This window comes from Oryctolagus cuniculus, chromosome 4, assembly GCF_964237555.1.
Source record: "Oryctolagus cuniculus chromosome 4, mOryCun1.1, whole genome shotgun sequence".
Classification (NCBI taxonomy): domain Eukaryota; kingdom Metazoa; phylum Chordata; class Mammalia; order Lagomorpha; family Leporidae; genus Oryctolagus; species Oryctolagus cuniculus.
In genome coordinates this window covers 90,404,506-90,418,850 of record NC_091435.1, presented here as the reverse complement: position 1 = coordinate 90,418,850, position 14,345 = coordinate 90,404,506, and the positions used below count along the sequence as shown (strand labels likewise).

At 38.8% G+C, this 14,345-nt stretch overlaps 1 protein-coding gene across 1 annotated transcript in view; it reads left to right on the top strand.

The window, feature by feature from the left end:
- TPRG1 (tumor protein p63 regulated 1) overlaps nucleotides 1–14,345 on the top strand; it is a 156,734-nt gene that overhangs the window by 38,925 nt on the left and 103,464 nt on the right. Inside the window, exon 3 of the mRNA XM_070072371.1 lies at nucleotides 4,367–4,458. Coding sequence (XP_069928472.1) covers nucleotides 4,367–4,458 — 92 coding nt within the window. The remainder of the gene's footprint in view (nucleotides 1–4,366; nucleotides 4,459–14,345) is intronic.

The following is a 14,345-nucleotide window of genomic DNA, read 5'->3' as shown; positions in this document are numbered from 1 at the left end:
TTACAGTAACTATTTGATCCCCCAATTTGGTATGACTATTTCCCTTCAATTTAATGTTAGCAATACTGAGAATGATAATAAATAAGTAATAATAAATATAATAAAATATGAAATAATTATAAATAAATATAAAATAAAATAAATGTAATATAAATATAAATATAATAAATAATAATATTTTAAACAGTGTTTCATGGCATCTGACAATAGCTCTGTTATTGATATTACCATCTTATTCATCTAACAAATGAGCAAACTGATACATAATGAATTGATAACTTACTATCAATCCTGCAGCCATGAAAAAGCCTGAGGTTTGAACCTTGATGTCCCAAACACAAGTCAAAGTATCTGCACACTTTTTATTTTTGACACTCAGTGGCTGAAGTTAATTTGTTATAGTAAGCAATGATAATAAAATGGAAGAGAGTAAAATTCTCTACTGAGGTAGATTTCTTTTCTACATTCTGTAAGGGCTTAATCAATGTTTCTACTGTAAGAATAGCCCCATAGGAACACTGATAGAGTTCCAGAGGTTATCATTCCATTCTGTGAAAAACACATTTTATTTTCAGCATTCAAGTTTTGGAAAAAGCTGCAGTAAAATATCACCTCCACCCTCTATTGCCATCACCTTCCTTTCCCAACTACAGGCAATCACTATGAATAGTTTCTATACATCCTTCTAGAATCAGTTTAGGCAGACCCAAGCAAGCATTAGTATTTATTCTTATCCTCCCCAACCCCTTTTTACACAGAAGATGACATACTTTTTCTCTATTCCAATTATTTTTTCTTTTATTTGATAATATATGTTAAATAATTTCATATTAACAAAAGTTTCTTCATTCTTTTTATACCTGTCTCATAATGCATTGTATGAATGTTATCCTATAATAAATCCAACTAGCAACTTTTTTTTTTAAGATTTGTTTATTTATTTGCAAGTCAGAGTCACAGAGAGAGAGGAGAGGCGGGGGGGGGGGGGGGTGTCTTCCATCCACTGGTTCACTCTCCAGATGGCTGCAATGTCCGGAGCTGCGCCGATCCAAAGCCAGGAACCAGGAGCTTCTTCCGGGTCTCCCATGTGGGTGCAGGGGCCCAAGGACTTGGGTCATCCTCTACTGCTTTCCCAGGCTGTAGCAGAAAGGCGGATCAGAAGAGGAGCAGCCTGGACTTGAACCGGCGCCCATATAGGATGCCAGTGCTTCAGGCCAGGGCATTAACCCGCTGCGCCACAGCGCCAGCCCCCCAACTAGCAACTTGTTGATAGACATTTGTTTCTTTTTCCACAAATTTTTATTATACTTAAAGAATGGTGCAAATAATACTTTATACATGTGTCATTTTGCACAAACATAAGAATTTCCATAGTATAACTTCACAGAGGTAGAATGTCTGGATCAAAGGATAGACCATTTTTTATTCTGATAGATTTTACCCATTGCTTTCCATTTCCAAGTAAGATTTGGGAAACTCATTATTATATTCATTGTTATATATTGGCAAAATGCCTGGCATAAAAACATTCAACAAAATGCTTTTTAAAGTATTATTTCATTATTCTCTTAACTCTACTTACAATATTTTCTTCTGAAAAGTATGGGTCTCATTACTGAGTTATATTTGTTGATGCCAGAAGTATGTGAATACAAGAACAGAGAGACAAAAAAGATTCATGTTGAGTCATGCAAGAAAACATTATTTTTAGAGGACTTTGACCAGTGTGCCTGGTAGAGTCAAATTGACAAGGAGGTGAGGTTAGATGAGGGGACAATTGTCATGGGATCACAAGGAATTTCCCTCTGGGGTACTCTAGCCCTACAGGCAGGGGATTGGAAATGAATGATATTGGTACACCCTTCTCTGTAGCAGAAGTTCAAGTGTATTTGATTGATATGCCAGAAGTTCTAATTTCATGACCCACAGGCTTCAGCAGGCATGCAGTGTCTCCTCAGCTTACTGACAACTCTTTCATCAGCAGCAGAGGATGACAGTATCAGCAATCATTTAATCTGCTGGCCCACAATCCAACTCAACAGGAAACTTGTTGAAAGAACAGACTCAGAATCTCTTGGTGCTATGATCATATTTCCTTGATTTTCAGGACATTTTGGTTATCAACTTGTCTCAGGAAGTTTTGGTTTAGATCAGTCAATTGTCCTATTAATATGTAAATAGAGGCCCAGGATGTTTCAAAATGAATTCATGATAGATGTGGAATATGCACCCAGGTCATTCCACCCTGCTTGGAAGTTGTCCTATCCATTTCCTGGAATGAACTGAAGGGTGAGAGCTAAGTAGTTAAGCTCTTTTCCATTTGCCCTCACTTGATTTGAAGCAGCCTCATTCCATTTGAGTGTCTATTGTAAGGAGTCCTGTATAAGATTTTTCTTATAGACACTGTGACCAAAATCTTTCAAAGCCTTTTATCACAGATTGAGAAGCAAGCAAACAAAAATCCTACAACCACCCAGCCCCTGGGAGAAAGTGGCCTTTGAATGAGTCCTTGCCAGGATACTGTCCTTGTTCTCTTTTGTGAGAGACTAGCTCCCACTGGGAGGAATACAAATGTTAGTTTTTATAGCAAGTTAGGTGTTGGCATTAAGGTACTAGTATACGGAGAATATATGAGATCTTGCAATCTGTCTGTTATTAGTGTAGTCAGAAAGTGAAAGGGGTTTCTGTTTCCATCTCTAACACTACTTAGTTAAGTGAACTTGTCAAGTTACTTCCTATAGTAACTGGTTTCCTCATTGACAAAATGAAATGACTTAGACTACATAAACCCTGGACTGTGGTAGTTCTCAAACTTTGCTACCCATGGGACAATCTAAGATACCTTAAGAATTCTTTTTTTTTTTTTTAAAGATTTATTTATTTATTTGAAAGTCAGAGTTACACAGAGAGAAAAGAAGTGACAGAAAGAAAGAGAGGTCTTCTATCCGCTGGTTCACTCCCCAGTTGGCCACAATGGCCAGAGCAGAGCCGATCTGTAGCCAAGAGCCAGCAGCCTCCTCTGGGTCTCCCACACAGGTACAGGGACCCAAGCACTTGGGCCATCCTCCACTGCTTTCCCAGGCCACAGAAGAGAGCTGGATTGGAAGTGGAGTAGCCAGGACTTGAACTGGCACCCTTATGGGATGCTGGCACTGCAGGCAGCAGCTTTACCCGTTATGCCAGAGCGCTGGCCTCTTTTGGAAAAAAAAAAAATTCCTGATGTACTGAAATGTGAGTGTCATTCACTAGGTTTCAATTTGCTACACAGACTGCATGTTCAGGTTTTTTAAAACTCCCTAGTGTTTCTAATGTGCAGCTCAGGTTGTGAACAGCTATTTAGAGAGCAATATTTCCCATAGTACCAGCCCCACACCAACAGCTTCAGCCAGGAAGTTGTTAGAAATAAAAAAAATCTCAGCTTTCATCCTAGAATCAGAAACTCAGACAATGGTAACACAAATCTGCTTTAACACATATTTCAGATGACTCTGATGTGCATGGCACTGTAAGAGTCATTGAAATATAACGTCTATAAACTTACTGGGATGGGTATCGATGGGTATCCTTGAGCTCGGCCCATAAGTAGGGGAAGAATGAAGAAAGTGAGGTGGAGAAACAGGAAGTGCTCATTTTCCAGTTTATATTTACATCTAGAAAATTGGAAGGCTATTATTCTGTATTTTAATGGCATGCACTTTCTGAAGAGAGAAAAAGATTGATTGGAAAATGCACAATTATTAAATGTTTTGAACTTCCTGATAAATATGTTTCTTGGTGAATTTAGTGCTCTGAAAAATGGCTGTCTTCATTTCTATGAAAAGGTATGAGTAAGGTTATAGGAGTCAGGATTTGCATCAATTTTGCTCCACCCAAGAAAGCACGTTGGTAAGTAACAGAGTTCAAGACTAAGTTTTCTATGTCTTGGGGGCTGACACTGTGGCGTGGTAGGCTAAGCTTCTGTCTGTGGCACTGGCATCCCATATGGACACTGGATTGTGTCTGCTCCTCTTCTGATCCAGCTCTCAGATTATGTCCTGAGAAGGCAGTAGAAGATGGCCCAGGTCCTTGGACTCCTGCACCCATGTGGGAAACCCAGAAGAAGGTCTTATCTCCTGCCTTTGGATCCATCCAGCCCCTGCCATTGCAGCCATTTGGGGAGTAAACCAGTGGATGGAAGACTTTTCTCTCTGTATCTCCCTCTGTCTGTAACTCTACCTCTCAAAAAATAAATAAAATATTTTGAGAGAAAAAAGAATTATATCTTTCCTGATTAGCTTTCTGGAGGAGCTTCTGTAATATACTAACTGATCACATTTGAATAGGGCTATATATTCTCTTAACTATGTGTTGTCTTCTTTCCACTCAGCCAGGTGCCATTGAGACTGCCATGGAAGACTTGAAAGGCCACATAGCTAAGACTTCTGGAGAGACAATTCAAGGATTCTGGCTCTTGACAGAGTGAGTAGTAATGGCCAAGTGAAGGACAAAGTATTTTCCTTGATGCTACTATAGCACAATAGGAGATGGACCCGTAGTAGAATTTCCTCTGGTTGCTATATAAAAGTGCATGGTTGACTTTACACAGGTATGGAGTCAAGTTTCCTGGTATGATCAAATTTGACTCCTAGAACTCTTTTGTGGACTGATCCACTCACTCACTCATCACTTCCACAACTTTAGGTTAGGCCTGCATGATTGACTTCAAAGATTTTATTAGCTTCTTAATTCTCTAGTTCCAATCTGTCTCCATTAAAAGTATTCTGCCACAGTGTCTTGGCTTTCCATCCTGAAATGCTGTCATGGGCTATCCAGCCAGATCTGAATGCCTTAAAGGCTGAATTTGCGATCAGAGTGCTGTTTATGGCATTTGTCATTCTATGAGTCTGCATCCCATGTTGGAACATTCTCTCCTTTTTGATTCTCTCTATTGTTATTACCAGACACATGGTCTTATTTATGTGATCACTTTGACACTTAATCCTACCTATATGATCAATTACAAACTTATTATGATCACTTTAACACATAAGATGGCATTAGTACCCACCCTGCTTAATAGGATTTGGAGTCCCATGGCAAGTTTTTAGTTTTACCCTGGAGGTAAGTCTGTGGGAATGTGTGCCAAACCGTATAGCTCCTCCCTCTCTTATTACCACACTTTGTTTTTGCTGGGATCTATTTTCAATTGACTTTATACATCTATCATTAATTCCATGTTAAATGAAGAATTCAACCAAGACACTGTGGTTAAAAAATGTCCTACATGAAGGATCTCTGTGAGTGAGACCCGAGTGGAAAGGGGTCATCAAAGAAGGATGTTCTTTTCTCTGAAGGGAGGAGAGAAAATCCACTTTGCTTATGGCCATGTCTAAATACTGACAGAGTTTTTGGACTCAAAAGGCTTCCGTAGCCTTGGCAGCTCATGTCAACAGCCTTGGGTGATTACTGATGTCATAAATAAGAGTGTTAATTGTTAAATCAACAACAGGAGTCACAGTGCACTTACTCCCTATGTAGGACCTCTGTCCTTAAAGAGTTGTACTATGAGAATTAACTGTAAAACTTGTTCTTAAACAGTACTTTATACTTTGTGTGTGTGTGTGCAAATTGTTGAAATCTTTACCTAGTATAGAGTTGCTCTTCTGTATATGAAGATAATTAAAAATGAATCTTAATGAAGAATGGGATGAGAGAGGGAGTAGGAGGTGGGATAGAAGTTGGGGTAGGGGACAGAGTCGGGGTGGGAGGGTGGGGATGGGGGGAAGAACCATTATATTCCTAAAGCAGTACCTGTGGAATTTGTATTCATTAAATAAAAGCTTTCTTTTAAAAAAAAAAAGCACTCTGCCTTTTACTACATTGGTCTACCAATTATGCTGTTCTGGGTGCAGTGGAAAGGAATGATAGGAAAGAGGATATATGAGGTCAACACAGAAAATTTGAATTATTTTTTATGTGCAATTATATAAACAACAAAAGTGGAGACATTAGGCAACATAGAGAAGATAGCATACCTGTCAGGAATTAGAATAAAAATCAACTCTAATACTGAAGTCTTTATTGCTTTAATAATTGTATACATCCCCAAAGCTTATGTTAACTATTAGAGCTTTCTTTGCAATTGGTGCTATGAAAATGATAATTTCATTTCTGCCTGCCCAGAGAGTCTATTGTCTGTTTGACCTTTGATCCTTTCTTCATCCACTAGGTTAATATTAGTAGTTACCTAATCTTTACAATTCCAAGTAAAATATCCGCAACTGTCAGAGCTGTGCCAATCTGAAGCCAGGAGCCAGAAGCTTCCTCTGAGTCTCCCACGTGGTTACAGGGGCCCAAGGACTTGGGCCATCCTCCACTGCTTTCCCAGGCCATAGCAGAGAGCTAGATGGGAAGTGGAGTAGCCGGGACTCAAACCGGTGACCATATGGAATGCCAGAACTGCAGACAGCAGCTTTATCCACTACACCACAGTCCCGGCCCCACACGTGATTGTTTAACCATAACAAAACCAGCATAACAAATTCCTCAATTATATGTAGTGCCAGTTCACCTGTGAGTTCATCTGATTATAGTTTCAAATGGGTTCCAAGAGTTGAATGAAAATGAACCTTTGAAAACTAACCTATCATTTTTGAATCTTTCTTCATCCCTAAAGTAGAGATAGTGATATATATATATATAATGTATGTGCATATATGTGCACACATATGTGTGTGCATATATGTGTGTATATATGTATATACATATATGTATGCATATATATAACACACACACATATATATATACAATATATATACACATGTATATATGAAAACTTGAGAGGAATAAATGAAGCAACATTGGTAAAAATCTTAGCAGAGTTTCTAGCACATAGTGGATTTTCAAGGGCAATCAGTGTTTCTCTTCTACTCACTAAGAACTAAATATTGGTAAAAGGCTTTTTGCTGTTTTTGGTGGTGGTGGCTTCTGCCTTCATTTCTTTCCTATCCAGCTCTATTATCTCTGAGTTATCTCCTATGAAAAGTAAAGTCTAGGGATAGGAGTTTGGCACAACAGGTAAGTTGCTGTTTGAGATACACACATCCCTTATGGGAATGCCTAGTTCAAGTCCCAGCTCTTCTGCTTCCAATCCATCTTCCTGCTGATGTGCTCTCTGGGAGGCATCAGATGAGGTCCCACTACTTGTGTCCCTACCACCACCTGGGGGACTCAGATTGAGCTCCAGGTTCCTGATTTCAGTCTGGTCTATTCCTGGCTATTGGAGGCATTTGGGGAAGACAATGGATATCTGTCTCTGTGTCTCTATGTCTCTGACTTTCAAATAAAATGAAAATAAATAAATAATCACAAGAAAAGTCTATAATTCAGGATTTATGAAGTCACTTTTACTAAATAACATTTCATTCCCTACTCCCTACTTTCCACTCCTTATCACAGAGTAAAATTTGACTTATGTACATGAAAAATCTATCTTTATTAGGACAGATGTCTACAAAGACTCTGTCCAGTAAAATTTAAGAATGATATATTACAAGAGTTATAATGATCTGTGATTGTTTTAAAATCTGTACAAGAGAGAAAAGTTACCTTTTCATTTGGTTATTATTTATAGACTTTGCCTATATTTCAGCTGAAATAGCATCTTTTTCCATCTTGAACTCATTGTTTGACTATAATGAGAAATTAAAATATGTTATCTGAAAATTTAAAAAAGAAAAAGAGAAAAATATATTATATTCTTAGAATCATATCTATGACTGCCATTGAATCTGTTCTATTTTTATTAATATCACATTAACATGAAAAAGTAAAAAAGTGAACATTTATCTAATTTGTTTGTACAATGTATTTCCCTTATAAAGAAGAATGAAAAATACGGTCTTTTAAAATCCAACTGTGGCTGTTTTCAAATAATAGAGCCAGTGATCTTTTTAATATTGCATATTTTAATTATTTGATGTTATTTGTATAGAAATGTGTCTTTTTGGAATCCATTTGATTGCTTTTGCTCAGTGATTATAAATACTTTAAACATAAGCTTTCCATACAAAAATCAAATTGTATAATCTACACTGAAGCTTAGCACCGTAATTCTCTGTTGTTATTTTAGCATCAACTAGAACAATTAGTAAAACAAGTAGTTTTCAGATAAATGTGAACAGCTGTGCCCTCAAAGACACAATTTTTGAACCAAGCTCTGAGCTCTGAAACTGATAGGAAGGTTCAGTATTGCTGGGGTATATTAGGAGATTCTAGTTTTCTAGTTTCTCTCTCTTCCGCATTTAAATTTAGGATAACAGTGAAGGATGTAGCCTGTGAATATAGAATTTAATGAATTCATAAGCTTGTTTGTTTTCAGCATTTCTTCCTTTGCCCTTTAGAATCCATTTTTCTTTTTTAAGTGATAGTGCTTTTTTGGTCTTCCTCTCTGGCAAAATCTTCCAACTCCTCTTCCCCATTTAAGGTCATTCTCCATAGAAGTTCTGGTTTCAGTCATTTCTAGCATAGTGAGAATTTGCCAGTTTCTTTCTTTTTTTTTTTTTTTTGTCATTAAACCTTATAGATCGTTTGATTACATGTTATGAAATGGAAAGAGATGACAAAATTGGTGAGGTTCTCATCAATGTAGATGTTCAAGCAGGTGATGTGAGGCCCACTGTCAGAAATAGTGTTGATGGAGGCTTTGGATGATTTTTCACATTCAAGTCTGTTTGCAGATTTTTTTAATTGAAGACTATAATATATAAATGTAGGGAAATGCAAAGACAACAAAAGAAAAGAAAACCAACAAGCTAATCCTATCTACCTAAGACAACAACAGCAAAATCAATAAAATCAACACCCTGGCCCAGAAAGGTGACAGCCTGGGGTTCCCCTGCCCCAATGCCTCTTTTTTAATAATCAAAGGAGACCCATTCCTTTAGATATTATGGATTATTGGGGCTATAATACAAACAAGCTCCTCTAATCCCACCAACCACACAAGACTGTCCTCATGCAATACACTTAAATGTGGGTAACAAATGACCAGGCTTCATCATGGTGACATTTAGTTCCTTCCATAGAGATGAGACACCTTGATTACATATCTGGTAATTTGAAGCAAGTTTACTTTTAATAAAAAATTCCAGGTTCAAAATGATGAGAATAAAAGTCTTTTTTAATGTATAAAGCACGCTACAGAGTATTTTTGAATTCATGAACTTGCTTTATCCTCAAGGCACCCTCGATACCTCAATAGTTTCATGCTTTTTATTAATAATTAATAACTTTGAAGTAAGTGGACTAACTTCCCAAACTTGAAGATACAGACTAGCTGATTGGATTGAAAAATCAAGTTCCGGGGCCGGCGCCATGGCTCACTTGGTTAATCCTCCACCTGCGGCGCAGGCATCCCATATGGGTGCCAGATTCTAGTCTCAGTTGCTCCTCTTCCAGTTTGGCTCTCTGCTGTGGCCCGGGAGTACAGTGGAGGATGGCCCAAGTGTTTGGGCCCTGCACCTGCATGGGAGACCAGGAGGCAACACCTGACTCCTGGCTTCGGATCGGCACAGCACCGGCCATATTGGCCATTTGGGGAGTGAACCAACAGAAGAAAGACCTTTCTCTCTCTCTCTTTCTCACTGTCTATAACTCTACCTGTCAAATAAATTTTAAAAAATCATTTAAAAAATCAAGTTCCAAGGATATGTTGCCTATAAGAAATTCACTTTACCATTAAAGACACACGTAGAAAGAAAGTGAAAGGATGGGAAAAGATATTCTATGCAAATAGAATTGAAAAAAATGAGTAGGAATAGCCATATTGATGACAGACAGATAGAGTTTAAGACAAAAACCAAAAAAGGTCAGACGTGATCACTGCATAATGATGAAGGGATCAATTCAAAGGGAAGTTTTGGTGACTGTAAATTTGTATATATCAAATGTTGGAGCATCCAGTTGTTTAAAACAAACACTATTAGATTTAATATTCAACATGCTAATTTCATCATCCAGGCAAAAAGAAAATCAGCCGATTTCATGGTTAAACTGCGCTATAGACCAACTGGTTCTAGCAGATATTTATAAACATACCATCCAACAGCTGCAGAGAATACATTCTTTTCATGAGCGCACAGAACATTTTCAAGGATAAACCACACATTAGACCACAGAACAAGTGTTAACCAATGTAAAAAGCAATTGAAATTTTTTTTTGACAGGCAGAGTTAGACAGAGAGAGAGAGAGAGAAAGGTCTTCCTTCCGTTGGTTCACCCCCCAAATGGACGCTACAGCCAGCATGCTGTGCCAATCCGAAGCCAGGAGCCAGGTGCTTCCTCCTGGTCTCCCATGCAGGTGCAGGGCCCAAGGACCTGGGCCATCCTCCACTGCACTCCCTGGCCACAGCAGAGAGCTGGGCTGGAAGAGGAGCAACCGGGACAGAATCCAGTGCCCCAACCAGGACTAGAACTCGGGGTACAGTTGCCACAGGCAAAAGATTAGCCTAGTGAGCCTAAATTTTGTCATGTATCTTTCCTGACCACAGAGGAATAAATAACAACAGAAACTGTAGAAATTATATAAATATATGTAGACTGGATAACGTTTTTCAGAATGAATGTGGACTGTTTAAATAGTCAAAAGGTAAATTTGAACATTTCTTGAAATGAATGAAAGTGAGCACAACAACATACCCCAAATTATGAAATACAGCACGAGAAGTACTAAGAGGGAAGCTTATAGCAATAAGCAGCCACATCAAACAAAAACAAGAAATATATCAAATAAACAACCTAACAGTGTATCTCAAGGGCCTAGGAAAGCAAGAATTCTGTAGGAGGAAAGACAAAGAAACCAATACAAAAGATTAATGACATGAGAATTGATTTTTTTAAAAGCTAAAGAAATTGATAAGCCTTTAGAATAAGAAAAAAGGAGAAAAGACTCAAACTAATAAAATATGATTCTCATTTTAAATTTTTATTTATTTATTTATTTATTTGAGAGAGATCTTCCATCTGTTGGTTCACTCCTCAGATGTCTTCAATAGCTGTGACTGAGTCATACTGAAGCCAGAAGCCAGGGACTGACTGATCCAGGTCTCCCCCGTGAGTGGCAGGGACCCAAGTACTTGACCCATCACTGCTGAATCTCAGAACGCACAGCATCAGGGAGCTAAAATGGGGGATTGGAGCCTGGTGTTGGACCCAGGCATTCTGGCGGCGTCTTAACCATTATACCAAACACTTGGCCCATGATTCTCATTTTACTAATAAGAAATAGAGGCTGGAGAGCATGAAATGGCCAGATGAAAATGGTATAAGTAGTAGGGAATGAAGAAAGACGGCACACCTGTATCAGTCTTGAGGTTGGCTGGATTCTGATTCCCCACAAAGAGGTATAATATGCAGATATGGGATGATGGATGCACTCAGTTCAGTCTTTACTCATAGCGAGTCAGATCCCTCAAAATAATTGATGTAAGAGAGTCGGGTAGGGTTTTCAGGGTAGGATATTGGAAAAGTGCTCAAGGGCCTTATAAAAGAACCTGAATTCTATCTCATAGGTGATGACAGGAGAAGTATGGAGAAAATGCAGCTGTATTTTTTGAAGATCACCATAGGTCCACAATTCCTTGTCTAAAATAGTTGGGATCACTTGTGAATCAGAATCAAAAAATGTTCAGGTTTTAGAAAAGTAAAACAACAAATATGTTGTTAATTTTATGCTGCAAGTGAAAATCTAGGCCAACTTCATTATGTCCCGACCATAATGAAATCTAGAGTTTGATTTCTTAATTTCTTATTTTGTTGATTGTATAAACTTAAGAAAGTAATGGAGAATATGTTCACAATACAGCTAAAAGTGTGTATGCCTGGAGCTTTTATATTGTATTAATGCAACAATGAGAGAATATTCTGGTCCTCAAACACTGTTGTCCAGTTCCTCAAGCAGCTGTCTTTTTGGTGGATGAATAGAAGTTGACACTGGGAAGGTTATTGCAGCCAGGCAGAGAGGCTTACGGTTTGCAGAGGGACTGTGCTGTGGGCCTGTGCTTTGGCAGACTCCACTGGCTGGCCTCACAGCTCCTCACTGACCCATTGGTACAGGCTGGAGGTCATAGAAAACCTCTTCTTCCTACAGTTATCCCTCTGATGGTCTATACTGCAGGAGATTAAGATAGTGCCCACGTTAAAGGGGGAGGGGAAAAGGGATTCCTTTGACTTCCACAGAGCATATATTGAAGGTACATTTGGACCTGAGAGGCAGTAAATCGGTAATGGACACAACCGGGCCCTACAAATCTTTGTGTTTAACTGTATGTGAGGAGAATCCATGGTAACTCTTGAGTATGCTCTGGGAAACGGGAGGGTTGCCTGGGCCACCATTTCAGGTTTCCAAGGAAATGATAATTCTACTTTAACAAGAACCCAATACATGATAAACATCGAGGAAAAATCTTTGTGCACATAATCTGACTTAATCTTCTTAAAAATCTTGTCACTCACCTTTTACTGACCTGGTTGAGCACATTTTTTGGGAAAAAAGGCTCTGAGGTGTCCTAGAGCATCCAAATGGAGATGTTGAGTGAGTAGTTACACATATATATGAGTCAAGTTACTATCTTCGAAAGTAGTTTTTCAAAGGGAATAGTGAGGGGCTGGTGCTGTGGCATAGTAGGCTAAGTCTCGGCCTGCATCGCCAGCATCCCATATGGGTGCCGGTATGTATTTCGGCGGCTCCTCTTCTGATCCAGCTCTCTGCTTATGTCCTGGGAACTCAGTGGAAAATGGCCTACATTCCTGGGCTCCCACACACACTTGAGAAATCCAGAGGAAGCTCTTGGCTCCTGACTTTGGATCAGCCCAGCTCTGGCTGTTGCAGTCATTTGGGGAGTGAACCAGTGGATGGAAGACCTTTGTCTCTGTCTTTCCCTTTCTCTGTGACTCTGCCTCTTAAATAAATAAATAAAATATTTATTTTTAAAAAAACAAAAGGAACAGTGATTCTGATGTGCTTATTTCTTATAGTACTTTCAAAGGAAGTTAAGGGCATTAAAAAATACCGTATTTAGATCACTAAAGCCATTTGCCAAACAACTAATGTTTTACATAGAGAGCAATGTATTACTATGTAATGTATTACTATGTAAAATAAGAAACATGAGCTTGAAGACATTCTGGAAGAGGCCACAAGGAAAATGAACAGAGAAGCCAAGAGGTAAACCGGGAGGTTCAGCCACAAACCCCAGCTAGACTGCAGTTCAGCTAAAACCGTGAATAATACACTCAGGCGTTTCCAGCTGGGATCCTGGCCTCCAGCCCAGCCCAGACAGGAACTTTATGTGTCTCTACAGCTATAAAGACAGGAGAGTGCTTATGTCAACCTTGCCTCCTCCTCTCACACTCTTGTTCCTTCCTTCTGTAAAAGGACTTTTTACAGAAATTGTCTGCATGCTTTGAGAAGTGAGCCATTAAGTCAGCACAAAGAAGAACATCTCGACCCTCTCTGGAGTCTTAGGAATATGATATGATGGCAGTGGAGTGGCTCTTCTGCAGGATGTACTCAACATGCTTTTATCTGTGTGGGTAGGGTGGCAGGAGATGGGCCCTCCCCTTCTGACACATCAGTGTGAAGTGGTGCTGGGGGAGAGTTGTCCTTATTCTTCTTATTCCTAAATGGAAAGACTTGCCTCTGGTGGCTGGGATCAAGTAGTTCTTGTTCTTCATGTTTGTAAGCAATGCTTAGAGTAGGCTACATCGTCTACTTTCCGGCATCTACCCTGTTTCTGTGTCAGGATTTTGTTATAATACATATGTGAAATCCAACTAACTGCCCATGTCAAATATACCAAAATAAAAATGATGGTGAAGAAGTGGCCTGCTACCATAGAAGGATGCCCGAATTTGGATTCAGAGACCTGGATTTGAATCCTGGATTTGCTCTGTATAATGAGTTGGCTGGGTGAACCTGGGTAGGAATTTCCTTTGTTTTGTTAATTAGTGAATTTGCTGTAAGATGTTGTTTGGTCCATTAGAGATTCATTGCTCTTGAAAGTAGCATACCTACTATTAATTCTTAGTATTCCAGCTTTTTTCCTTAGTTTTGTCTAAGATTGTTATGAATTAATAATAACAACAACATTTATTGAATACTTCAAATGTACTATCTATGCATTTGCCATTAGATGAGTAAATGCTTGCAGTTTGGCTGATCTTCCCTAAATGGTACTTCCGTCAGTTGTTTGCTTGTGTATTTCCTTGTTACCATGTAGCTTTTTGTAAAGTTGTTCAATCACTCACCTTTCATTGCACAATGACTTTCCAAACTCTGGCTACACGAGTTTAAAAGTGTATTGTTA